The sequence below is a fragment of the Pelodiscus sinensis genome, chromosome 2 (assembly GCF_049634645.1).
Source record: "Pelodiscus sinensis isolate JC-2024 chromosome 2, ASM4963464v1, whole genome shotgun sequence".
Lineage (NCBI taxonomy): Eukaryota > Metazoa > Chordata > Testudines > Trionychidae > Pelodiscus > Pelodiscus sinensis.
The window spans coordinates 115,552,907-115,580,767 of NC_134712.1; the positions used below are offsets into that span (position 1 = coordinate 115,552,907).

The 27,861-nt window shown below is 45.2% G+C and overlaps 1 protein-coding gene across 5 annotated transcripts in view; it reads left to right on the top strand.

Moving 5' to 3' along the window:
* Nucleotides 1-27,861, top strand: part of DUSP22 (dual specificity phosphatase 22) — a 78,668-nt gene that overhangs the window by 4,074 nt on the left and 46,733 nt on the right. For 2 of the 5 annotated variants that reach the window (XM_075921338.1, XM_075921339.1), the window contains exons 3-4: nt 8,470-8,537; nt 21,533-21,566. In XM_075921338.1, the coding sequence (XP_075777453.1) occupies nt 8,470-8,537; nt 21,533-21,566 (102 nt within the window). Of the gene's footprint in view, nt 1-8,469; nt 8,538-13,944; nt 14,308-21,532; nt 21,567-27,861 lie in introns of those variants that run through there. The other 3 variants (XM_075921340.1, XM_075921342.1, XM_075921341.1) reach the window with 3 other exon arrangements.

The following is a 27,861-nucleotide window of genomic DNA, read 5'->3' on the forward strand; positions in this document are numbered from 1 at the left end:
ACAGAATCCAAACTTTGACTTCTTTGAAGGAGAGTGCATGCACCTACAGACAGAATTTGGTTTAGAGTCTGTTATCTCTGCTGCTGTCAGGTCTCATCCTGCTTCAGAGTGATGACTTGTCATATTGCTCAGATTGAACTAGGTCAGTAGACAGTGGTTTTGTGAACGGGTACTTTTAAAGCGCTCTTTAAAATCTGGACACTTATTTTGGTACTAAAATAGAAGATGAGTTTTACAGAAAATCTGTCCCCTTTTAGCTATCACTGGAATGGAATATATAGCTTGAAATAATGCTTGCTGTATGGGTTTCTTTATTTCTGGTGAACAGGCAGTGGGAAGCCAACAGGGTTTTTTAAGACTGTTGCCAGACTTCTGCAATGCATAAGGTCAATGTTCTGAAAAAAATAGGGCTTTACACATTCATGATCGTGAACACTGATTCCTAATCTACAGACCATTGGACTGGTATGAAAGTATAACATCCCTTGTATTAAAAATAAAGGACTTTATTAAACAATTTGTAATCCAAAACATTGCAGCAAAAATACTATAAGCTGTAGTGTTTTGGCATATTAGGGTAGAATACTGTGAATTTAGTATATTTTTAAAAAATATAAGAGATGACACTTTAAAAGTACTGATGCAACTTTTCAGTTTTTTAAAACCACCCTTGTCTCTCAATTTTGAAGCACTATCACTCAGCTCTAGTTTTGCTTCCTACTGTCAACTTGCTTTCAGCGAAGCTTTTATTTTTCAGAGTTTGTGAGAAACACCTGTTTAAACAATGTAGACAAATATGAAGGAACTTTTGAAAATGGTTCAGTATCTATTATTTCATAACTGAAACCAAGTCAGGTTTCTTTTGTATTTTAGCATGATATGGCAAGCCACACAGGAAACCTACCTTCATTTCTATAGTGACTTTACTTGGTCAGATATCAACTATATTAAATAGTAAAATTACTCAGTGCTGGCACTACTCCTAAATATAAATCCATTTATATGTTTTATGGTGCTATTGACATTAAAAGAGGATAAGATGAGTTTCATTTTCTGCCAGACAGTGACAAATACAGTAAGCATCAAAGCAGGTGAAATAATAATAAGAAAAAGGATATTGTGAAATTTCTTCACGTCTACTTTCTTTATTTACAGAAAGATTAGATCAAGTGGTTCTTTTGCTACAGTTTTTCTTCTTTGGCCCCATAAGAAGGCTAGACCCATAGCTAGTGTAAATTTGTGTTCTGTGTTGACTTCAGTGGAGTACACTGATTCATACCTGCTGGGAATCTGGCCCAAGAGTTTGCGTATTGATCTCAGGGAAAGGCTAACAGGTATTTTAAGAAGGAGAGTATGTGGAGTCTTCTCTGGTGCACCACACAGTTTAACTGGACTGTCAAAATATAAATTCAGTCAAAACAACAAGGAGACCAGTGGCGCCTTAAAGACTAATAATTTTATTATGGTACAAACTTTCCTTTTTTTTCACTTCATGCATCTGATTAAGAGAATTGCAATTCACGAAAGCTTGTGCCCTAATAAAATTATTAGTCTTTAAGGTGCCTCCAGATTCCTTGTTGTTTTTGCTGAAACAGACTAACAGACACCTAGGGAGGCGGGGCTGGGAGGTGGAAGGTGTGGAGACAGGGCAGCTAGCCCCCTGCGACACCCAGAGTGTGCTAGCCACACACCTCCCTGGCCCCGAGAGCCACCCAGAGCATGCAATGCAGTGCTCCAATGGTGATTTAAAGGGCATGGACTCTGGCCACTGCTGCTGCCACAGTAGCATCAGCAGCAGCGTCTGAGTGTCGTCGGGCTCTTTGAATTTCTGGGCCCTGGGGCAACTGTGGGCCAGCGGCTACTTCTGAAACCCCAATTCAGTCGAGATGTTCCAAAAGTTTAAAGAGAGGTGGTAATGGAGGATTCACTTGTTGTTCTACTTATTTTAGCCATTTCCCAGTTATCATTTGGCTGTACTGAATGGAAGTAGACCACATCCGATTGACTGCAACTTGTCCTTAGTTGAACAAACTGTAAATTGCATCAGCATTTCTAAAATCTAAAAACAAATAAGAGGCAAAGAAAAGGACAATCAGATATATTTACCGTATGAAAACAGAATGGCCTGATCTGCTTAGAGCCATGGTGTCCAACCAGTTCGGAAGCAGTAGCCACTACAGAGCTTTTGGTATAGCGATCTAGCCACACTCAACTGACTAAATAGCCACATGGTTCAAGCCAACTAGCCACACTCAACTGGCCAAATAGCCACGTGTGGCTAGCTGCTAGCATGTTGGACACCATGGGCTTAGAGGTCTCTCCTCTTCACAGCCTGCCATGCAGGTATTTTCACTGGCTAGTATGCAGTGAGGTGAAGCCAAGCAATTGAAAGGAATGGGAGGGCTGGCTACCTAGCAGTTTGCAGTGTCTTCAAGACAGACATCTGTGGTGCATATTTGCTGAAAACAACATGCTAAGCTACCCACATGGCCTAGTCACAGCTTCTTTTAGGGCCTTATTCCAAGACTCCTATTGGATTCAGTGACCTTCAGATCTTGTTCCTTACAGTTCTGTGCTGGTGAGACCGCAGCAGTGTTCCGCACTGGGCTCTAAATATTACCTTCACTGGGGTTTCTCAGGTGTAAATTGAGAGCAGAATTTAGCCTATTATAAAAGTATTTTTCTTCTAAAGTCCTTATATGCACTGAACACCCACAGAAACAAACAAATGTTTAGTTTATGAGCAGGAGTAAATTTTGGTATTTTCACTCCCACTCAACAATGGGTTATTTATAGTAACTCATCATAGCTGCATAGCTTGCAAAATCTAGAATTCCAGAAGTCAATATTTTATTATATTTGAAGAAGATTGTCAATCATGAAAAATGTGTTACTATTTTTGTAACAATTTGATTTCTAATTATGAAAGATAAACAGAATTGTTGATAGGCTCAGTTATGTTTTTACATATGTAGCAAATGTGAAGGTGGGAGACAGACCATGTAAGTGGATACAGTAAAGTCAAAGCACTATAGATCATTGACTAGAATTTACTGTTCTAAAAGTTATAGCAATGGTCTATACTTAACATATTGTCAGTGCCGGCACACAACATTTTGGCACCTGAGGCGGGGAGCTCAAATGATGCCCCAATGCCCCTCACTTGGGCCAAAACTTTGAAAGGTCTCAATTCTGCCTTCTTCCTGTTCTACTCCTCTCATGGTACTCCATCATCTCTGTGCATTTAGAGCATAGAGAATACATATACACCAGCAGCAGGCACAATTTTCTACACTCTGGGTCCTATTGGCGCCTCCCCCCTCCCACACTCTAGCACCTGAGGCAGCTGCCTCAGTACGCCTCATGGTAAGGCCAGCCCTGCATACTCTTTTCACTTTTCCAAAACAGGGCATTTTAAAAATGGACTAACATCAGAATACTTAAAAAGAAAAGGCCTTAAGTTCCATTTCCCCATATATTTTAACTAAACAATTCACAACAGTCAAATAAACCAAGTAGCTGCAATCCATCAGCCATTCCTGTTGAATTTTCAGAGAGATTTTTTAAAATTGCTTTAGGTACATGTAAATAGACTGAAGGACAGCTTTAGAGATATGAAAGTACAGTTATTTGATATATTGTTGCTATGGCTAACCTATACCTAGATATTCTCACACATTTCTCCAAAAGATTTACAAGTCTGAGCTATTTTATACATTCATATCCCTCTGGCTGCATGATTTGTTCCTCCTGTCAGAATTGCCTGTTATTTTCGGACCCGGTCCTTGACCTCTTGTAAGCCACCTTTGTGCCATTTCTGTCTTACGCCCTCACCTGTAGATTCACCTCAGACATTCTGGAATGTCCACCATGCCACTCATTAAGGACTGGAGGAGGAGGATCAAGGGTGGTGCTATAGGACTGTGATCCAGCCATTTTAGCCAGCAAGTGCAGTCCTAAGCCAGTTTGTTATAAAATTTTGAAGGTCAGAATTTGCTCTCTTCAAGTTACATGGGTATATGAATAAAGAGCAACATAGTTGATTTTAATGGAGTTGCTTTAGATTTACACCAGCATAAAGGAATGCAAATTTTGGCCATAAGGCCTTGTATTAGTAAAGCTGTGTTTGAATTCTGCTTGGTGGAAATCATCATAATAACCAAGAATGCTTATCACTCATAATGCAAGTCTTCTGCAGTATATTAGTAATGTAGTATGGACTCTACAGTTATCCAGCAGGAATACCAGAATTTGGTGGGACTTCCCTGGATCCAGCTCTCTCTCCTTTACTAACCACTTCTCCAGTCCAAACATTACAAAACACCTTGTTTATTATTAATTTAGTTTTAAAGCTCAATTTCTTTCCCCAAAACTTTTCAATGTCATGGAATTGGCATTTTCCAGATTGTAGAAAACTATTCCACTGGAAACTTTGATTTCTTTTGTATCTTCCTCCTTGCCAGCCTTGCAAAATTAGCCATGTAGTCCTTTCACTGGAAACCAGCCCCACTCCTATCAGTTCCTGGCAGATACAGGATGGAGGAGGATGCCTTCTGCCCATTCTGGAGTGTCAGCACATCAGTCCACTGTATTTGCCCAGAGGCTGAAATCACAAGATAACAAGCATGGATTACTTATTTCTCTTTAAGGGTATGAAACTCAACTTGCAAGTTAAAGCAGAGGACTAGATTTAAAAAACAAAATCAGTTTCCCGTCAGCTTGTCAATTGCCTCAAAGACGGTTGCAGAAATCAGGGCCCCGAGTATCACTGGATTCTTGTATTCGATGAGAAACAGTGGTTAGTACTCTGCATGTGCTTCACATGTTCCCTGGTAATGCAAAAAAAAAAAACCCAAAATTGTATATGCTATGCTAAAATAATGCCACTTCTCAGGAATGCTAAAAGCTATCAGACCCCAGCAAGTGCTTTTATGCACAGCTAGAGTGTGTTTATTCAATGTGATCACCTCTGTATAGATTGCTCTTGACAGTCAGGGTGTAGTCTATCACAGACTAAATTTGATGGGACATTGCTTTAAAAAGAAAGGAGGAGGACAAGTGTTATTCTGAGATATATTAGCAAAAGTGTTGTATGTTAGATATGAGATGAGGGATGTTAAATGTAGTTTAATTAACTAATTGACTAGTTGATGGAATTTCCATCAACTGGTCAATTAGCTGATAAGGGGGGGAACCACAGCAGTTAGCTCCCGACCCTGGAACCTAACCCTGCTGCAGCTCTGCCCTTTAAATGTATTAAGAGCTAGGAAGCTCTTAATACATCTAAAAGGCTGAAGCACAGTGTCGGGGACCCAGCACGAGCCAGGAAAGCTGATTCCAGCTTGCACCAGTTCCCTCTGCTGTGCTTCTGCTTTTTAAATGTATTAAGAGCCCTACTGGCTCTTAATACATTTAAAAAACAGAGGCATAGTGTCTGAGACTGGGCACAAGCCGGGAATCAGCTGATTCCCAGCTCATGCCCGGTCCCCACTACCCCTCAGTCTCCCCTGCCCCCCGCAGAGACGGTGCTGGGGGGAACTGGCTTACCCCTTGCACCTGCTCTCCCCCCTTGCTGCCTCTGATAGTCTTACATCCCTACATGAGATGATTGTTCCTTTTCTCGAGACGATACCTCAGCTGGATGGTGATGCCTCAGCTGGAGTACTGTGTTCAGTTCTGGATGCCACGCTTTATTAAAGATGTGTACAAAATGGGGAATCCAGAAGAGAGCATCAAAAATGAGCTGAAGTTTAGAAAACATGGAGGAAAGGTTGAAAGTACTAGGATGGTTTAGTTTAGACTCGAGGAAAGAAGGCAGAGGGAGAAGATAACTGTCTGAATATGCACAAAGTTATTATAGAGGACAGTAATTAACTGTTCTCTGTGTCCACTGGGCGTAGGTGAAGAAGTAATTGGCAATTTGCCGCAAGGGAGAGTCAGGCTAGCTACTAGGGAAAAAAACCTGTAAGGATAATTTAGCACCGGAGCAGGTTATTTAAGGAAACTTTGGAATTCCTATCAGGGACAGATTTTAAGAACAGGTTAGACAAATCCCTGTCAGGTAGGGTGCTGGTATAATCCTGTACTACCCTGGGGGCTGGACTAGATGACCTCTTGAGGTCTCTTCCACCCTATATATCTCAGATTTATTTTGGCTTTAAAGGTTTGAAAACAATGCATATATATTGAACGCAATGGAGCCCCTCCTCAACAGATGTAAATCAGCATATGCTCGTAACAGGGTCGGATGCATAGTTACGGCGCCTCCTATTGGTCATACTGGGAATTAGCTCCAACAGTTGAACACATCGCCTTCTGGCCAGTGTCTCACCTGTCAACCCTCTGCTTCACTATCTCCACCATTTGTAGCTAGACCCATGTCACTCCCTGGGCCATGGTGTCCTTTTCTGGACGCTGCCCATTGGCAAGGTTGCCAGGTGTCCGGTATTCACCCGGATAGTCTGGTATTTTCGCCTCCTGTCCGGTAAAAAAATTCAGAGAATACCTGACACCTAAATGTCCAGTATTTTCTGATTTTTATCCCAGCCAGGAGGCAAAAATGCTGGGCACCTGGCAACCCCACAAACACTCAGCGCCCGGCCTCCCCCCTCCTCTCTTCGGCCCCCTCCCCACGGCTCCCAACACCCCGAGCCTCCTAACCCCAGCCCTCAGGTTTACCTGGTTCCGGAAGGCTGCCGGTACAAAATGGCTGAGAACCTGGGTCTTAGTGCTCAGCAGCTCCCCTGTTGCTATCCCTGCACTCACTCTTAAAGGGGACATGCTGTTTTATTTTAATTGTTTTTGTTTTGCTTAATAAGTCTTGGAATTTTTTTTTTGCTCCCCCCCATCTCTTTTTTTCCCTTCAACAGAATTTTTTCCCAATGGTTTTTTTTGGGGGGGGAAGAGGGGAGTGTCGGTATTTTTGTTTCAACCATCTGGCAACCCTGTCCATTGGCAATGCCTGCCACTCCATTTTTGCCCCCTTCCAGGGGGTATCAGCAGTACTTAGTCTCACACCTTTTACTGTGGCCATTTGCAATCCTAAAGTCTAGCCTCTTAGCTCAGGGGCAAGCTGCAATCTGTAATCTGTATAGGCAACTCTCCTTGGTAGCAAGGTATGGTGCAAAGGGGGAATACAGACCAATGTCCTTTCTAAGTTTTTCCACCCATGTGCAGAATACATTTAGTTATGTGCTAAACTAAACATTTAGTACACATGCTGCTGGTTGGGGATGCTCTGCTAATCAGCTGGGCAGCACTTGAATCCGGATAACCGTCTAAGCGCTCAGCTTACAGGGAACACTGATCCAGGCCCACCCACTACTCTGGGACTCCTCCGGGACCCTATGCAGCAGTCTGTTCCTGCCATCCTTCACTCCCCTTAACTGCCCTCATTGTTTCCTGGGCCATTTCCCCATGACCATAGTATCCATATGGACCATAGAATCCATAGTAGGTATATTGATACAGGACTTGAGGTGTTTTTCTTGAATAGTTATCTTCTGTTTCAATGACATTAAATATTTCAATTAAACCAAATCATTTTGTTATATAAAACTATGGTAATTGACCTGGCCTAAAAGAGTGTTAGAATCCTTAAAGACTGTTTTGTGTCTGTTGTGTCTTGTCCAAATTCAACTTCTTTGTACTGCAAGGTTTTTGGGTCATGCTGCTGTAGTGGGTAGAGGGGCTGGTGAGTTGTGTGACAGAGCAACCAGTGGTTAGAGCAGAATTCCACCAGAAATAATATTATGGCAAACGGCAACCAATATTATTGAGTCTGAATTTCACTAACATATTGAAATAAAATACATTTTGGGGAGCATTGCAACGAAATATTAAAGACTGTCTCTCTTTTCCATAGGCTGAATAGCTGTTTGGAATTATTTAGGCACAAGGGAGGGGAGGAGTAGCTACAATGCACAGACCAATTTATGCTCTCCTCCTTCAGCAGAATGGCTGTTTTTGGAAAACCATGTAAGGAATGACAATGTAGGGCATTTAGACAGCTATGGCCTTGTCATGACCGTTTTAAAGCACTAATTCTCAATCTTTCCAAACAACTGTTCCAGTTTATCAAACTAAGGCCCTAATTCTGTTATCATTGAAGTCAATGGAACTCCTGGTTTTGACTTCAATGGGAGCAGGCTCAAAGTCTTACGAGGTTGGCTATATTAGCTATTGCCTCATTTAATTATCTTCCATTAATCTGCATGAATTAAGCAACTAGGGAGCTTGAGAGACTTGGGTGTGGAGCAGCCAAAACTCCAGCGTGGGGTAGAGCACTGGTATTTGATGGGAGCTAGATATTTCAGATCCTGTATGACCCAACACAAAGGCAGCTGCTCAAGACTGTATGAAGAGCTAGTGCAAAGTACAAAAATTAGAGTCTTGCTAGTTGCAGAACTAGGGCTTATCATAGGGAAGGCAGCATCACTGTACATATCACACTTGCTTATCACCCTTCAGGATGCTTCCCACAATGCCCTGGATTCTGGAAGGATCTAGCCACTCCAAGCACGCCGAGGAGAGCTCTGGTAAGCACTAGGGATATAAAATCCAATCCTATTAAGTGGTTAACCAATTAAAGGTAACTTCACAGGGCTAACTAAAAGGAGCCAACTGAAAGCTTTATGCAGAGGTGCAGCATGGGACCCAGTGCAAGCTGGGACTGAAGCAGTCTTACCTTGCGCTGGGTCCGGACTGCTCCGTCTCTGCCTTTTAAATGCATTTAGAGCCATACAGTTCTTATTACATTTAAAATGCAGAGCCACAGTGGTCTGGACCCAGCGCGAGCTGAGACTGCTTCAATCCCAGTCTACAGTTTAAATATAGCAGGAGCCAGGCTACCTACACACCTGGCACCTACTACATTTAACCTGCAGAGCGGCAGTGGCTCCTTATGGACTAATTGTGTACTCAATAGAAATGGTGTCAACTACACAATTAGTTATTTACTTGCTACTTAACATCCTCCCTCTCAAGATCATAACCCATGACATTCTGATTCAATTGTGCAGATTTAAATAAAGGGCAGCCCTTTGGTATGTGTACCAATATTTGGTAATTATTGCTAATTAGGTTTGGAAGTGGTGCCTGTCCCCAGCGGTTAACTTTAACTGGTAAGTCTTGCCAGTTAACCTGTTAAACATTCACATCCCTAGTAAGCAGCAGATCACATTGATAATGCACCTCTAACAATAGGAGACTGAGCTCTCATTTACTTTATTATATGATAGGGGAGGGATGGGGGATAGCAATTAACAACTGAGCCTATGCAGCTACACCAGTGTTTCCCAATTTTATTTGGCTGAGGAACCCTTTTCAGCTTTTCAAAATTTCAAGGAACCCCTAGGTTTGTCAAGCAAAAAAAAGGGGGGGGGGAGGGCGGGGGAGGAGAGAGGGACCCACCAATTCATAACCCAAGACCCCCCCATCTCCTTTCCGTGAGGCCTCATCCTCTCTGTTCCCCTCCTCTCCATCACTTGCTATACCCAGCCCTTATACTTGTCTCAACCTAGTGAGTGAGATGTGGGGTGGGAATGAGGGATTTGGGTGTGGGAAGGGGTGAGAAGTACAAGCTCTGGGAGGGAATTTGGATGCAGGAGAAAGGGCTGTTGACTCAGGGAGGGGGCTCTAGGCTGGGGAGTGTTGGGCTCAGGTGGAAGGTTGGGGTGCTGAGCAAGCCAGGGCTTGTGGATATGAGGGTGCAGGAGTTTGGGCTGGATATGTGAGGGACTCAGGGCAAGAAGTTTGTGAGTATGATGGGCTCAGGACACAGATTTGTGATGTGTGGATGGTGGAGGAACGTTGTGGCAGAAGACTGAGGATGTGGGGATGCAGGAGTGTGGGGATGTACGAGGCTCGGGACGGGGGGTTCCAGTGTATGATAGGCTCAGATTTGGGGTCAGGTGGTGCAGGAGTGTTATGATGTTGCAGTGAAATGGGGGTTTGGTCCCAATTGGGGACTTGTTGGCCTGGCTTCATTTTTAAATAAAATATTATGTCAAACTCAAAAGGTTTTAGCATTGTCTTTATATATGAGAGGGGTGAGGAACCTGTTTTGAGTCAAAGGTCACTGACCCACAGAAAAGTCAGTTGGGGCCACACTAGTGAGATGCAAAAAAACAAAAACAAGCTCCTCCAAAACCCCCCAAGCCTCACTAATGTGGTCCCAAATGTGCTGGTGGGGGTAGGGGACAGAGTGCTAGTGGGTGCTGGGGAGAGGATGCTGCTGGGTGGAAGGATGCGGGCTCAGGTGGCAGGGTGCTTGGGCAAGGTGCTGGGACAGGCAGGTGGCAGAGTGCTGGGGTCAGGGACATGGTCCTGCTGGGCACTAGGGTGACTGGCAGGGTGCTGGGACAAGGAACAGGGTGCTGCTGGGTGCTAGCATGGATGGCAGGGTGCTGGGGCCAGGGCCAGGGCCAGGGTGGTGCTGAGTCCTGGGGTGTGAGGCAAGGTGCTGGGGCCAGGACGGTGCTAGGGTGGATGGCAGGGCTGCCAAGGAGCGGGATAGGGATGGGGTGCAGGATCTGGGAGGGAGCTGGGGGGCGGAAGGGGACAAGGTTTGGGTAGGGTGCAGACCAGATAGGTAGGGTGCAGAAGCAGGCTGGATGTAGGATGTCAGGGTGCGAGGAGGGGACTTGGGTAGGAGTTTGACCTCCCTGATCTGGCACCCTCTAGACCTGACTGGTCCCAGATGAGGAATTTTTGGACCAGGGGAGGTCATTTCAGGACTCCTGGTCCCCCCACTTCCCCACTAGGCTTCTTTGCACCTCTATCCCCTGCAACCGAACTAAGCTGCCCACCCCTGCTGGTTCCCTGTACTTCCCCCAAAACCATCCAAGGGAGTTCAGCACCAGTTCCCTGCAGCCCCTCACAGCCCAGCTGAGCTGCCCGTCTGTTCTGTATGCCCTCCCCCATCCACCTCAGCCCAGCTGAGCCCTGCACTGGTTCCCTGCATGCCTCCCCCACAGCACAGCTGATCCCCGTTTCCCTGCACCTCCTCCAAGCCCCACAAAACTGCTGAGCCAAGAGCTGATTCCCTGTCCCTTCTTCCCCTTGAGTCTAGCCCCCGTTCCCGGCACCTCCCTCCTCCTGCAGTCAAACTGAGCTCTGAGCTCCACACACACACACTCCACCCCACCCCCCAGCCCAGCTCCCCAGACCTCCCCACTCTGCAACCCAGCTGAGCTCAATTTCCCTGTACCTTCCCCCAAACCATGTAGACATGCTGAGCCAGTGCTGATTCCCTGCCCCTGCCTCCCTCCCTCCCCTTGGCTGTGTCTACACTGGCACGATCTTGCGCAAAAACAGCCGCTCTTGCGCAAAAAATTGCTGCCTGTCTACACTGGCCGTGTGTTCTTGCGCACGTACACTAACGTTCTCATGTATGAAATCAGGGCTTCTTCCACAAGAACTACGATGCTCCCACTCAGGAATAAGCCCTTTTGAGCAACTAGTCTTGTGGAAGAGGCCAGTGTAGATAGGCAACATGAATTTCTTGAGCAAGAAAGCCCTATGGCTAAAATGGCCATCGGCACTTTCTTGGACAAGAGAGCGTCCACATTGCCATAGATGCTCTTGTGCAAAAGCCCAGCTCACACATGGAAGAGTGGATGTGTTCTTGCACAAGAACATTTGCGCAAGATGTTCTTGCACAAGAAACAACCAGTGTAGACATAGCCTAAGAGTTTTCTCCCATGAGCAAAATGAATTTTGTGTTGTGCACCAGTATTGAGTTCATGTGGATTGTTTGGATGTGCCACCCAAGTTATTAATAAATATTTTTAAACCTCTACCTTTTCCCTCTGCTGCCATGTCAGCTCCCCTGGTGCCTGCTGCCCCCCGACTCCTCACCCTCCTCTGCTGTCCTGACTCTTGCTCTTCTCACTGTCCTCAGCCCTCCTGCAACCTGCCCCCCTCCACCAGCCCTTCTCTCCTCCCTGTGCCCACTTCTCTAGTAGCCCCACTCTGATCATGTGAGCTACCCCTCCTCATCCCCTCTTCTAACGCCTCCCTCTACAAACCTGCCCTGCGTCTCTCCTCTGATGGTGGTCCCTCTACTGGGCAGGTGTCTGCCCAGAATCCCCTGGCACCTGCACCTTCTCTTACCCCTGCACTCTCCTGGTGCCTCCCCCTTCCCTCACTTCCCCTGCCCTCTTTGCTCCATTTTTCCCTGATGCCCACCCCTCACCACCCTCTGCCCCCATTCCCCTCATGCCCCTCTGCCCTCTCACATGACTTGTTCCAACCCAGCCTTCCTCATGCCCACCCCTCCTTTCAAACCTTCTCCCAGCACTTCCCCATACTCCTCCCAGCATCACCCTGTCCCCCTCCCACTGATACCTCCCCTCCTGCCCTTTTCCTCATTGTCTGTGCTTGGCCCCCTGCCATTTGTCTCTCCTCCACCCCTGTCCCTTTGGTGCAGTGGTCCCCAACCACTGGAGGTTGCCGGGCGCCATGGGGTGTGGCCGTTCGCCCACCGGGCGCCAGAGGGCGGGGATACTTGCGCACCCGGGGCCGGCGCCCCCCCCAAGCACCAAGTGCCCAGGGCCGCGCCCCCCCCCCCCAAGTGCCACATGCCCGGGGCCGGCACCCCCCCCCCAGAGCGCGGGCAGCCAATCTGCGGCACTCCCAGGGCCAGCGCTCACCTTTAGGGAAGGTCGCGCATGGCAGGGACAGGTCTGGGGGAGAGACGCTCTGGGGCCGGGCTGGGAGAACACGCACGCGGAATCAGGACCAGCTCCATGCTGGCTAGCCGGCTCTCTCTTTTTCAGAGGGGGCGGGGGAGCGCCGGCTCCTCGCGGAACCCCTCGTTTTGCTCCGCGCAACCCCGGGGTTCCGCGGAGCACCAATTGGGAAACACTGAGCTACAGAATGGGGGTCTGGTGGAAAAGTTTCACAGGCCTGTACACAGGAATTTGTGTGTGTGTGTGTGTGTGTGTGTGTGTGTGTTTTTAATAAATGGGGACAGCAGGGATGCAAATGCAGCCCCCCCATCATCTCCCAAGTAAGCGTGCTCCAGCTAACCAGGGGAAGGCAGGAGGGACATGCTGCCTGAGCCTCCTTCCCCCTCTCACTCCCAACCCCACCCCTGGCCTTGCTCCTGGGGTGAGGTGGGGTAGAAACCAGCCCCAGCCTTCCTCTGGCCAGAGCATGCTTACTGGAGGGACCATAGGGCCCTACGTTTGCACACTCCCCCTCCCCCACCCATGTACAGGGCTTTGTTGACCTCCCCCAGTGGGGATTTTGTAGAAATTCGACCTAAGATACATCGACTCCAGCTATGCTATTCACATAACTGGAGTTGCACATCTTAGGTTAACTTTCTCTGATAGCGCAGACCAGGCCTCAGTATCAAGACCACAGCTGCAGCTGTACCTATTCCCTGACCCATCACTGTGGTGTAGCAATGCAAGGCCAGATGTTTCAGAAGCTGTTAATGTCTCACAAATGGGAATACAGGATGATCCTGGAAAAGCCGGGACAGGGGGTCACAGAGACCTTAGTCATTGGAAACCACTGTACAGATCATCATCTTGCTCAGTCAGTAACAGTTTCCTGGTAGAAGACCCTGAAAAAGGGTGTTTTCTGTTTTTTTAAACCAATCCTGATTTGCATGAACGGCAAGAAATAGGGCTGCTTATTTATATGTAACAACTTGTGTTATTCTGGCCCTGCCTGCTGAGAACTAAACAACCTTCTTCGTCCCACACACCCGCCGCCGCTTACTCACCCTTCCAGGAATGAGTGTGGGCAGGGCTCGCTCCTCGCGTGCTGCAGGAGGAGGAGGGGTGGGGTCGCTTTGCACGGCGGGACTTGTATTTCTCCAAGCGGTCTCGGTGGAGCAAGCCGGCAGCGGCGGAACTACAAGCCCCAGGGCAGCCTGCGAGCGACGGGGGAGACGCTTCTTAGGCGTTTGGGTGCTAATCACGCGTGGGGGGGGGTGGCGAGCCCTGCAAAGAGAAGGGCGAGAGGTGGTTCCTGGCAATGATGCCTTAGTGACTAGTTCAGCTGTTCTCCTCCAGCGCAGTGAGCTCCGGGGGCAGCCAAGCGGAAAGCGCCCTCTGATCGCAAGGCGCCTAGCCGCTAGCCAGGCTATGGCAGGGATGACCGTACACGCTCCAACTCAGAATTCACAGTGACCCCCCTCCCCGTGCCCCCATGCACACGCTCGTCACAGGGCAAACCCTTTCCCATGCACGTTGACCTGCAGCGTGCAAGCAAGTTTAGCCTGCAGCCAAGAGTTCTCCCGTGGCGCTAAAACTCAGCCCGCTTAGAGCCATGGGGAATGGGATGAACAAGGTAATGCTGCTTATTGTTATTCTTTGTGTGCATGGGCATCGGGGGGCGCGAGGCGCCTGAGGGGCGCATGTCGGCTGAAAAGGTCAACTCGCCGCCCCACGGGGCGCCCCCCTCCCCTTTGTTTTGTATGAAACCTTCTTGCACAAGGAGGGGTCAAGAGCCGATGTTACAGGAGTCTGTGGACACCTGAGGTCAAGTGAGGGTTTCTGCCTAACTTTAAGTTGGGCTTTTTGGGAAGGGGAGGAGGAAATGGCTGAATTTCCCCCCCCCCCCCCCTCGGGGCGCGTTTCCTGGTTAGCCATCTGCAGCTGCCAGGCAGGCGCGATGATTTGGTTTCAGGTCTTCCTTCCTCGCCTTGTAATAGACGCTTGCTTGCTGCAAGCTAGTTTAGCGAAGTGGGAGAGTTAGCCAGTTCCACCCCCAACCCTCTATGCGCCTTTATTAGCGTGGTGCGCGCATGACTAGTAACTAGGGTGTATTTGTGTGGTTCTCAGTGCCGTTTCCTTTCTCTTGTGCTGTGTCTACACTGGCATGATTTTGCGCAAAAGCGTTCTAATGTAGGAAATCAGCGCTTCTTGCGCAAGAACTATGATGCTCCCGCTCAGGAATAAGCCCTCTTGCGCAACTGTTCTTGCGCAAGAGGCCAGTGTAGACAGGCAACATGAATTTCTTGTGCAAGAAAGCCCAATGGCTAAAATGGCCATCGGAGCTTTCTTGCACAAGAGAGCCTCTACACTGGCACAGATGCTCTTGCGCAAAAGCACATCTCTTGCGCAAAGGCACATGCCAGTGTAGACGCTCTCTTGCGCAAATACTTTTAACACAATAACTCTTGCGTTAATGAGTGTTTGCGCAAGATCTTGCCAGTGTAGACATAGCCTTGTTGTGTGTACGTTTCTCAGTTTTGCCTGAGAAGGTGGAAATGCCTCAGGCAGACAGCCCAGCCTTACAGCCACCTTACATGTTCATGAAGTATTTGGGCACCCCCTATAAAACCATCTAACACATGAGGGGGGCAGGAAGATCAAGATAGCAGGCCTGTTGGCTGCATGCGTATCTAGTGAAGCTGGGAGAGGAAAATAAATGGCGTTCTTTACATTTCGCAATCTTCTAGTCATCTAGTAGTTTCACAGTTACTTTATTCCATCTCCCCTCCCCCTCCCATAACACGATGAGTCAGTCTCGGGGCATGTAGTTACACCACATGCCTTGAAGTAGCCAAGTCGAAAAACACTTCATTTTGATTGTTGTGGTTCTTGGCTCTTTTGTTGTGTTGTTTGTTTTCTTAAACGCACTTCTGGGTGTGTCCTGTAAGGAATGCTTGAATTTCTATAGCTCTGTCTGGATTTTCCCAGTTGATGCCTTTTTTTAAGCATGTCTCTTTCTTTTCTCTTTCAGCCTCAGCTCTCTTGTGCTCACACTTGTTTAATACAAGTGAATTAGTTTTTCTAACATATAGAGGATGATTGCTAAACCATCTCCCCTATTGCACACACACTTCTGGGGGGTTCTTTTGCCTCACAATTACTGTGTGGCATCTGTGTCATTCATGTCCCGCTTGGCATGTATGTTTGTTAAGCACTTGAAGACCACGTGATTTAGTAGATTAAATGGGCTCTGAGGTGGAGTTTCCTGGTTGTGAGGCTGACTTGCTGGGATGCCCTGGGCAATTCAGGGAGGGCCTGATCTTGTGCCCTTTGAAATTAATGGCTGCAGGATCAGACCTTTGTTTTCCCATCTGCGAAATGGGAATAGTAACACATACCTGCCTTATCTGAGACTTTGGGCAAGTGTGGCCAATTGGAAGAAAACTATGGATCTTCCTCTGCTTTATTAGGGCTGTTCAGGAGAGAACCTTTTAATTACTTTGTTTTTGCACATCAACACTTTCAGAAAAGCAGGGTCCTTTAAGGTGTGTGATGTTGAGTAGCCCAAAATTGAGGTGTTCCAAATTCTGGGTCACTTGAAGATTTGGGTGTGGGTTTTATTCTTAGCATCTTTTAGAATGTGGCAGCAAGCATATTGCCTTTCTGTCACTCCTGTGAGCCACAGTAACACCAGGAAGTGGGTCTGGCCCACGAAAGCTCATCACCTAATAAACCATCTTGTTAGTCTTTAAAGTGCTGCATAGTCCTGTCTTTTTGTTTCACCAGGACTAAGACAGGCTTGGAATCATCAAAGCTGATTGTTAGATGCACACAGGCCCCCTGCTTCATCAAAGCCTATCCCTACCAGTGACAGTTGGTAATTTTAGTGCTTCTCGCAAGGTAGCCATATATGAGAGAGAGTGCAGAGGGGCATGACTTGAGCAGCTCATCAGATGGTGGATTACTTTCAATTAGGAGAATTTCTTTGTACTGAAGCCAAGAGAGGATTACTTTGTTGCCCCTAATGGTTCAAGAACAGGAAAGCTCCAGAGACTGCTACAGCTGCTGTTGGTTCTCGAGTCCTTGTCACTGTTGTTTGTTCTGGTCATGAGTGCAGTGACAGTGCCTCCTGTGTTTTTTGTTTAATTAGAAATATGACCTACATGTATTTTGTAGTAGTAGGGGCACCTGATTTTCTATGGGTTTTGGTGTATATAGAGTGGTTTTTAGAGGACTGGGCATTTTGTCTTACATCTTTTACTGCCCATCTTAGCAAAAATAGCTGTGCTACTTGTTCTCAAAGCCCCTAGTCATCCTCCTTCCAAAGTCAATTGAAAGCATTTGTCTGAAATATTATTCCCATCCGTGCAACACATCTAAGGGAAAAAGGCTAGCAAGTCCTCTCTGACTGCAAATTCATCACTTAACTGCAATTAATTTTCAATGCCTTAACCTTCTCTCCAAGCTTAGTCTCTTTAATCAAGGACAAAAATCATGCTGATCTTCTTTCTTCACTTAGCCCCTCCTTTATCAGTAGTTTCTAAAGGTCCTTGTTAGTTCAGTCAAAAATGGTTCCAGTGATGGGCTTTCCACCACTTCCATGGGTGGATTATTCTGGTTGCTAGTGAGGCTTTTGTAATTGTCTGCATTTTCCTTTTCTTACTCTGACTCCTCATGCTCATTTTAGTTCAAAGTTCATGTTGTTTTCTGTATTTCACAATGATGCAGAACCATAGACAATGCCTCTTCATTTTGCAGTTAGGCAGCTGAGGTAGGATGGAAGATGATGCTCAAACTGATAGAACTTGATGAAGAGCCTTCCACTGGGATTCGCTCCTTTCTGGGTCTGACACAGTTAATTGATCTTCCGAATATGCTGCAACATCTTTTTATTCACACAGGCTTTCTTGAGGGGATGGTGTAGGTCTCAGTATTTCATTAGGGAGGGTTCTTTTAGTGGCATTGTTAAAATGTCAACTGGAAAATAGTATAGGTATGTTTTATTGTTATAATTGATGCACTCAATGATCCTGTAATAAATGTGCTATATAAATCATGTAGATAAGTAATATTTAATGGAGGGAATAAATGTCAATCAATGTATATAATTACAATTGAGGTAAATACTTCCATGGAAATTGGAGGATATATGTCATATTACAGCAGATGAGGATCTGGTCTATCAACCTATGTGACTTTGCTGTCAGGCTAAGTGAAATAGGCTAATCCTCCTGTTCTTGCCCTTCATTGCATTTCTCATAATCTGTGCACACATTAGGGATATTAAAATTTCTATTAATTAACTAATTGAATGGTTGATGGGATTGCTTGCTGGGGCTCTTGTACATTTCAAAGTGGAAGCGCCTGCGTGGAGCCCAGGATCAGGGGACTCCCTGCTGGCCCCAGGCTCCATCCAGCGCTTCTGCTTTGAAATGTACAAAAATCCAGCAGGGAGTCTTAGACATTTCAAAGTTGGAATGCCATCCCTGCGCTCCTGCCTTCTCCCATGGAGCTGGAGCTGGGGGGAACCAGCTTTTAAGCCAGCTCTCCCCAGTGCCCTTTTATCCTCTTCCCCGCCCTGCTGCCTCTTTCTGATAGAGGCAGCAAGCGAGGGAAGTGACTAGTCGACTAGTGTGTTGACTATCGGATTAATTGCTTACATCCCTAGCACAAATCCCATTGAACAGTGATTTCCCAAGGAGTGCTAATAGATTTAGTCAAAACAACTTTATTCAGTAAATTGTGTTAATGTAATCTGAGCGTATGTGTATTATTTAGAAAATAATGGCGCTTTCAGACATCCACTTAAATATACCTGAAGAATTACTAGGAGATTGATAACAAGTATCAGAGGCTCACTTTTAGAAGGACTCTGCCTCGCAATATTTATTATTTTGACTTTCTTCTTAACACAAATAAGACTTAGATACCTTTCGTGACTGGTGACAAAGTAGAGCTCTTGTCCTTGGTCATATTTACTAAATAGCATTTGCATAATATTGTGTTTCAGCTCACATGAAGAGCTATTTTTTTATTCACAAAGCAGTGGTTGAAAAGTTCATGATATAACCATCCTTTCTCCACTCATATTCCCACTCTTCTCTCACATATAAACACCTATACATCACTCTTCACTTGGTTCTAATCCCTTCTCCATAGTCTGAAATTGCACTTGTTGAAATCAGCATGAGATGACACAGCTGAAAGTTCCCAAACACAGAATAGTGTTGAAATGTTAATAAGCAATCTAAGAATTGCTTCTTGTGAGGTGGCTTTTCTCAGGTAAGGTTTCATTCTTTTAGAATGACTTCTGAGGCTGGTGGTAGCAGCTTCTTCCTTGCAAGTCATCCTGATTTCCTTTATTGGTTTCATAATGCACAAATAAACCCTTCTGGATTTTTTCACTTTCACTGAGGACATCATATTTAAAGAGCATCTTCCCTTTTATCGCTCCTCCAGGCAGTCCCTCTACTTTCTCTTGGCATTTTCTTTTTATGGTTTCTAACCTTAGTGGTAATGATTAGAATTTAAGATCTAATGCACTTGGTATATAAATGTTGAAATGCAGACACTAGAATACTACAGCATACTAATGTTACTGTGATATTTGAGTTCACTGTTACAGATACAGAATTTTGTATCTGGAAACTTAAGCTCAGAGTGAGGTAGTTGGCTGAGTTAGATTGTTGAATTTTGTACCATATTGATCTGTTGGAGAGCATATTATACTAGCAATTGTTGGCCCTTTACTCATACTCCTAGGGGAAATTGCTATTGTGCTGTCTCCCCTTGCTTCCAAACACAGATCTTGGCCCACATATATTTAAGTAGGAGAGACTCAAGCTGAGTCAGAGATGTAACCACATCTTTATTATTATTATTATTATTATTTTATTTAAAGTGTACCTTGAAGGGAGGGTTTTTTTTTTTTTCAACTTTCAGCTTTTTTTTTTTTTTTTTTTCAAGATTGAGAGTGAAAAGTTTCAGGGATGGGTCCTCCAAATAATTCTACTAAGGAGATTAGATTACAAGCACTCTTGAAATCATGACTTTCTAGAATGGGTAAGACACCCTCCACCCCTTTGCAAAGGATATTAATTAGTTAAACTTGAAACCAGGGATAAATTATGAGAAGGTGTTAGTTGGACTTGCAGGTCTCTGTTTAAGTAGGCTTTTGTCAAACTTTTTCAGCTTTGGTTTACGTGGTTTTGCAGCCCTTGACTTTTGCTTTAAGTTTCATATTCCTTCAGAACCCAGCATAGCAAAAGCAAAAATAAAAATGAAATGGATGAGCATTGCTCCACTCTGTACATAGTTAAGAGAACTGCAAAGGTTCTCTGGGCCCTGGCCTTCTAGACCTGTTGACAGGACAAGTTGAACGGTAGGGTTAGATACGATGTAATATGACATGGAGAGGGGAAATCAGTTAGTGATGCAGGGGCAGGAAATTCAAGCAAAATAAAATTGATATGAAAGCGTGGCTCTTCTTTTTTGTCACCTGATTTACAATGGGATAAGCAAGCATTAAAGCTTGTTTTCATTTGTGGAACCAGTCTGCCAAAGTACATTGGAAACTAGCTTTGTCTTATTGCTGGACAGCTATACTCTGTGTCACAAATCATATCACTTTTCAACAGGATGGCTGCTATGAAGAAAGGGATCAAATGCCAATCCCTAGTGAAAATGCTTTATACCTCTTAGAACTTCGGGATTGCTGGACTGAGCAAAATGGGTGGAGTTTTTCCTTTAAATAGCATTGCTAGAGAGATTGTTGATGCAGTTGTGATGACATTAGAGTGTTGCTAAGGCATTAGGAAGCCGGTGCTGACATGTCACTGATTGGTGGTATGCTCTGTCTGCATGCTAAGGAAAACAGATCATATATTTTAGCTACCTTGTGTTTTAACTTCTTCAGAGGAATTAGATGTTGGTCATAGATGCCCAGGTGTCTGTCATGTAGTGAGAGAGGACAAAGGTTTTACTTTTGAGTTGTGGTGTGAGCCTTTTTTTCATATATGCTCTTTCATGTTTTGGCTTCAGTTCAGAGGACGTCTATGAAAGGGTGGGAATGGCTAACATCACGATGTTAACCACATGTACTCAGACTGCCAGAGCTGGCCCTGAAGCAGACTTTGAAACTCCCAAGTTGAAGAAAGTAATGTAACTGAGAACAGCAAAAGCTTACTGGAGTACTACTGAGGACACACATTTCAGGAGGGAGAGGTTGCAGAAATGCAATTGAGTGACTTTCTTTGATTCTCACTCTGTTCATAAGTGCTTTTTGCAGTGATTTCTTATATTTAGGAGTATCCTACTGTACTGTAGAGAGACAGTGGTCTGAGTTGTATTTCTCTGCTTCAAGCATTACAAGACCTATTGGATTTTGTTTTCCAGTCCCTTCTCTGACTTGTTCTATGACCTTAGGCATGTCACTTAACCTTTTTGTGCTTGTTTCCTCATTGATTCAATAAGGATAATACATTACAACAAGTATCAGAGGGGTAGCTGTGTTAGTCTGGATCTGCAAAAGCAGGACTCTTCGTCACATTACAACAAGAGTTTCACAAGGCCTGTTTTTGAGATTGGGGGGTGAAAGATGCTATGTAACAGTCAAATATTACCCATCAACACCTATGTTGAAACATTTCAAAATGGAAACATCTCAAAGCACAGCATTCCTGAAGCATTGTAGAATGGGAAAGTTGCAAAGAGAGATATTTAATGCTGCCAGCAACTTTTAGATTCTATTAAACAATAGTCTGCAACAGACTTATGTTCCATCCTGTATGCAAATCGAACATTGTTGAACTGTGTTACCACAAGACCTCTATATTTGATACTATATTTCTTTCTCACAGATTCTGCCTGGCTTGTTCCTTGGCAACTTTAAAGGTAAGATTAGTTTTATGGTTACAATTTAGGATTACTTAAAAGTCTAAAAAGGTGTTGGGTCATATGCCATATGGTATTTGCTAAAATCTGTGAAAGTTCTTTATCCCCATTTTGCTTAATTTCTGAATCTACCTGCTAGTATTAAAAACAAAAAATCTGTTTTCTCTGTCATCTGAATACTGCAATGCACAACTGGTTAAAAATGCACACACTTTCCTGGGATCATGCTTCACCTAGAATTCCCAAATGATGGCCTGTGTTGTAAATTGATCTTACACTTTGCAGACTGGCCTGTAAGCCATGCCATTTTTTGCAACCTCTCCTCAGTATTAATGCCTTAATCTGCTTCCAGTTCATTTGTTGCTCTCATTATTATAGTTATTTATCAGAACCTTTCAGGAGCCCTATTCTAAATATTGGTGAAACTGACAGATAAAGAGTTTGATGCCTGAGTACCAGTATGCAGTGTCCATATTGTAGATGCAAACCTGTTCTCCTCTGCACGGTTAAGGCTGAGATTTTCAAAAATAGTAACATAAAGTTGTGTCTTAGCTCTTTCTCTCTTGAACGTGCATACACACACAAACACACAAATATGAATATGCCTGTTTAAAAAGTACTGGGCATCTAGTAGCTCCCACGGACTATAATTATTAAATATTTGGTACAGGAGCCTTTGTTCAGTACATGTGTGTACAGAGCCTAGCACAGAGGTACCGCAGTTCCAGCTTGGGGTCTCTAGGTGCTATTTCAGTGCCACACATAAAGACTGGCAAAATCTACCTAAAGCTGTGCTTAATTGTGAGCAGCAAGAGTGTTGCTGAGGGGAGACCACACATGCCTCCATATACCTGGTCTGCTCACATGATTGTACAAGGTCTATTCCTCATATTTAGGTGATGCAGCACCAACATTTTCCCCCCTCCCACTTCCTCCTGTGAAGTATCTGGTAGCAGAAACCTGCAGCAGTATACTGGCACGGGCTATCTTGTCTGTATCTGATTGTGCCACCCTTTGCTGCTGGGGAGCTGAGCTTGCAGGGTCCACTTCCTGCAGACCCATCCCCATATATTTGTTTCCCCCCCCCTTTCTGTGTATAGAGTATCTTCAGAATGAGTCTGGAAGTGCAGGATGAATTAGAGGGGTATTCCCGTGCCAGGTAGAAAACATGAGGGAGGAGTGAAGGGAAGTTGGTGGTGTCAGCTGTATGAGGGATGGGCGGAGGGGAAGGAAAGGAGAGTGCAAACAATGACAAGTTTGTGAGGGGATACAGGAACTGGAAACAAAGAAGATAACAGAAATTGGAATGTCTGGGGTGGGGAGAATGAGGAGGGAGAAACCCAGAGTCAATACATCTTTTGAGTTGGGACAGAGCTGATCTTGGCCTCATTGCTTGATGAAACAAAGTGGGAGTCGTCTAGATGGTGTCTCGCAGTTGCTGTCAAACTGCTTCAGTTTTTCAAAATGCTGTGGGGGAAGGGTGCTGGAGTTGCCCACAGCGCATGGTGCGTGATTCTGTGAAACTGGCCTTGTCGTCATGCCAGCCGTGGTGGTGGCAAAACTTTTAATAGCACTCCCAAGAGAGTGAAACTCAGACCCAGCATCTGTTTCTCAGTGTGGTACTGTTTTCACCCACTGAGTGAGTGAGGCAAGGCAAGATGGAGAGTAGGCCAAGGTTACAGAGTGAGTCAGCAACTCAGCTCAGATTAGATTTTAGAGCCCTTCTGGCTTGTCTTGCTATAGCCAGTCATTGATGTGCCTTGCAAATGGCCTATAAATGGCATGCCAAATAACTTAGCATGATAAAAATGTGGGGTTGATTGGCGGGGAGGGGAGGAGTGAGTAGTATTGGGATCCAGTTACAAATAAATGAATCTGAAGTGCTGCAATTGTTTCATATTGGGGGTGGGGGAACATCAGTGCCAATGTGTATGTCGCTGTTTTTGTTAGTAATAAGTTTTTTTTTAAAAAGTGGTCTTTTGCTTACATAATATTTAATATTCTCTATCATTGTGACATCATGTCAGTAGGTAATTGATCTCTGAGGTAGTTACATCTCTGGAGCAGAGACAGTTGTTGTTAAAGCATTTTATTAATTAAAGAGACAAGCTTTCAAGCCACACAGAGTTCTTTGGACACCATACCTTTGCCAGATGTGAAGAAAAGCTCTGTGTAAGCTCAAAAACGTATCTCTTTCACTACCAGAAGTTGGTCTAAGATATTACCCCATCTACTTTGTCTCTAGTGTCCTGTACCACCTGGGATATAGCAACACTTCATTTATTTAAGTTGTTAATCTTTGAATTTCTAAAAAAAATAAATTCGAGTCTAATAATCCTAATAACCACACTGACAGACTGCTGATGTTGCAAAGCAATACAGTGCTGTTGAAACTATGCAAATATAAGCTTGCCACTATAAAAATTCCCAGAGGAATTTGATTACTGAGTTCTTCTGCAAGTTTTCTGATCTACTTCACATGTGGTGTACAAACAAGAGGACAGCACTTTGAAAAGTGAATTGTGATTGAGATGTAGGACTTGAGAGAGACCTATATTCAGAGAGTTGGTGCTCGGTGCTTTCTGACAATCAAGTCCTTTGTCCCAAACTGGGCATTCAAAATTACTAGTCATGTTTGAAAATCTTTAGTTTTATGCTGAGACAGCTTGGATTTTGCAAGTGATTTTTTTTTTTTAAGTATAAATGTGATACAACAGATAACACCTTGAACTGTGATTTTTATCACCTTTCACAAGCTGAGCAGTGCTGTGCTATGCAAGTAATTGCACGAGAAAGCTCTGGAAACTGTGATGGTATGGGAAGTGATATGTGTGATTCAAGCAGGTGGTTCCCTGCCTTCTCAATCAGAAGCAGTGCAGTACTCCGGCAGGATGTTAGGGTACTGTGCTTCTGGAAGTTCCATTATTTGGAAGGGACAATGGATACTCCGACCAAGGGGGTTTTTACCAGAATAACAATCATACTTTGTAGTTAAGCCTCCAATTGTCTGTCTGAGAAACAGCTTTAGACTGATTTCATGTGTGGGTAAACAGAGGGTGTGGGTAATCCGTTCCTACACCCTATCGCTCTCCGAGATCCACTAACCCCCAACCCACTCTTGCTCTCTCCTTCCCTCCCGCTCCTACCCTATACCCCAAGCCTGGTTCCTGGCAGCTCCCTCCCACACACTGAACTCCTCATTTTTGGCCTCATGCCGGAGCATAGGGGGCCCACAAAATCTACTAGCCCGGGCCTCCCTAAGCTCTGGTGTGCAAGGGAAATGTGTGTAGGGGTTTTTTTGCTTCTCGCTTTTATGTGCCCTCCCAACTGATTTTTCTATGTCAGCGTCCCCCAACCCAAAAGAGAGACCCTACCCCTATTTTATAGCATCTTGGAATCCTTTGGAATGGTAAGTTTTGTATGGTACTGATTCAGGAAATCACTGAAGTGCTTACAAGTGTTTTCTTGAATTGGGACTTTAGCTGAAAGTTAAAATTGAATTGCATTCCTAAGCTACAAAGCGTTTAGGAGCATGTACATCCACAGAGCGGAGCAGTTCAAGCAGAAGAACGACCTTCCTTACAAAGGAAAAGGAAAAGTTCACCTTTAAAATCCAGAAGAAAATTAGTCTTACAGATTGATTATCTCTTCTGGGTGTTCTTTTATTCAGGAGCAAAATATTGCCCCGAGTAAATGCCATGGTATTGGTAGCTTGGTAAAAAAGGTGGGGGTTGAGGGGCTGAAGGTGGGAAGAAGCCTTCTTCAAATAGTGTAACCTCCCTTGGCAAGAGCTTCTTAAAGTTCAAAACTCTCAGTCAATGGCTGAGGGACTGATGTTTCCCTACATACCTTTTTCCCCCCACTAGAAAGCTGGTGTCTGCTGTGGGGAAACTGACAGTTCTTTGTATTCCCATCAGGAGAAATGTCTTGTTTTTCGAATAGCCTAGTAGGGCAGTACAGGGCTTTTTGCCTCTTTTTTTCCCATGCAGCAGTAGGGAAATATTTTTCATCTACTCTAGGGAGTGCACACTGCGTCTTTCAAGTACAATTAGTTCCCAAAACCAGGGCTCACTGAACTGTAGTAAGAGTTGAAGGCAGCACAGTTCTTCAAGCTTGAAGACAAAGTAATGTCCTTTCTGCTTGCAAGCCTGGTTGGAAGATTTGAGTTTTTCCAATGGAATATTTGGGGCTTTTCAATTCTGAGGGGAAAGCCACAGTGTGAGGCTTAATTCCCCCTGCAAAGAGTCCAGTGGCACCATGGATGAAGTAGAGAGCCTAGCTGAAGTTTCCACTCTTCCTGTTACTCAACATAAGACACAGTGCACACCAAATAATTCTGCTGTGTTCACTGAACCATTTAATTCCTCTGAACAAGCTTGTTTGAAGTTCTTTCAGGAAAAGTTCCCATTCTGAGGGTCCATTAGGGGGTTCAGTCTTCAGGAAAGAAGAGTGGGTTAGTGTCTTTCCATGTTGCCCACCTGGAATTCACAGATTAGCTGAATCTGCCTGTAAATCTAGTTTGTGTCAAATATGGATTAATCTAAAGAGGGTAGAAGGTTCAGGGTAGAGCAGTGGTGACCAAACAGTAGATCGAGATCTACTGGTAGATCTTGGAGCCTCTGACAGGTGATCCTGACTGGTTTAGCCGGGAAGCTATCAAGTGCCTACTCTTCAGTTGCCCCTGTACTCCCTGTCATGCTGCTCCTGCCCTCTGACTTGGAGCTGCCCCCCTGGGAGCCTTCTGCACAGTGTGGGAGAGAGATGTGGGGGGAGTGCTGATGTCAGGGTGTCCCTCTTTCTCCCACTCTTGTACTCTATCTCTACACAGAGAGAAGGGGATGGAGGGAGCTTGGCAATGCAAACCTCTGGCACTCTCACACACTGTGTGTGTCTCTGTCATTCTCGCAAACACACACTGTTCTTCCCTCTCATCTCCCAACCCAACAAATATGAAGCAGTTGTTATTACTTCTTGTACTACTTGCAAAGTGTTATTTTTGGTTTTTGACTGGTCTGTGCATTTCATAGTTTTCATTTCTCTCTTACGCTTACATTTAATTCTTTGAGCAGTGAATTCTAAAATGCCAAACCTGTCGTGGCTGGAGTCCTTATTCCCGTGGTAATTGCTGCTCCTGGAAGTGGCTGGCATGTCCCTGCAGCCCCTGAGAGAGGCAGAGCAGGGGGACTCCACATGCTGTCCTTGCCTGCAGACACCACTCCTGCAGCTCCCATTGATCAGTATTGGGGAACCGTGACCAGTAGAAGCTGTGGGCTTAGTGCCTGTAGATGAGGGGCAGCTCATGGCGCCATGGAGCCATTGCTGTACATGCCAGCTGCTTTCAGGAGTGGTGCAGGGCCAGGGCAGGAGTAAACCTGCCTGAACCCCACTGTTCCATCATCCTGCAGCCATTTCAGTTAAACGGTGCCCAGCCAGAGCCTGCTTCCTGAACCCCTGTCTCAGCCCTGCACCTCCTCCTGAACCCAACCTCTTGCCCCAGATGTGAATCCCCCTGCACACAAACTCCTTCCTAGCGCTTGCACCCTGAAACCCCTCCTGGACCCCAAACCCCCACCCTGGGCTAAGCCCGGAGCCTCTCCCACGCTCCAAATTCCTTGGCCCAAGACCAGTGCCTACACCCCAATCCCCTACCTCAGCCTGGTGAAACTGAGTTATGATGGGGAGAGAGGGGGATGGAGTGAGCAAGGTGAGGCCTCAGGAAGGGGTGGAGCAGAGGCAGAGCCTCAAAGAAGGGGTGGGAAGGAAGTAGGACAAGGCTATTTGGATTTGAGATAGATCTTACATTGCACTTAAATTGAAGAAGTGATCTTGTGGTTAAAAAGGTTGGAGACCACTGTGGTAGAGCCATGTGTGGGGCTATTTTAAAATCCCACTCTTGTGCTGCTTTGCAGTTCCCACTCCTACCTACTCCTGCATTGTTTCTTCCATTTTTATCTGTCTCCCACTCACAAAAATCCCTGAAACCCCATGAGACAGGTGGATTCCCCATACCACTTAAAAAAACTCAACCAATATAATATATTGAAATTGACAGAATTTTTATCACTAAAAGAGTAAAACAAATCTTGCTAAAACCTTAATGCCTATTGTAATAGACATCACATCTCTCTATCCCTTGCTTAAATTTAAGTATTACAATCTTTATTTTTTTTAAAAAAATAACTTTCTTTACATTGTTGAATTTGTTTATGACAAACATGAGATTTATTGTTTTCCCATAAAATACCACAGACTGTCCTGTCCCTCTCTCCCTCCCCCATTTAATCCTACCTACCAG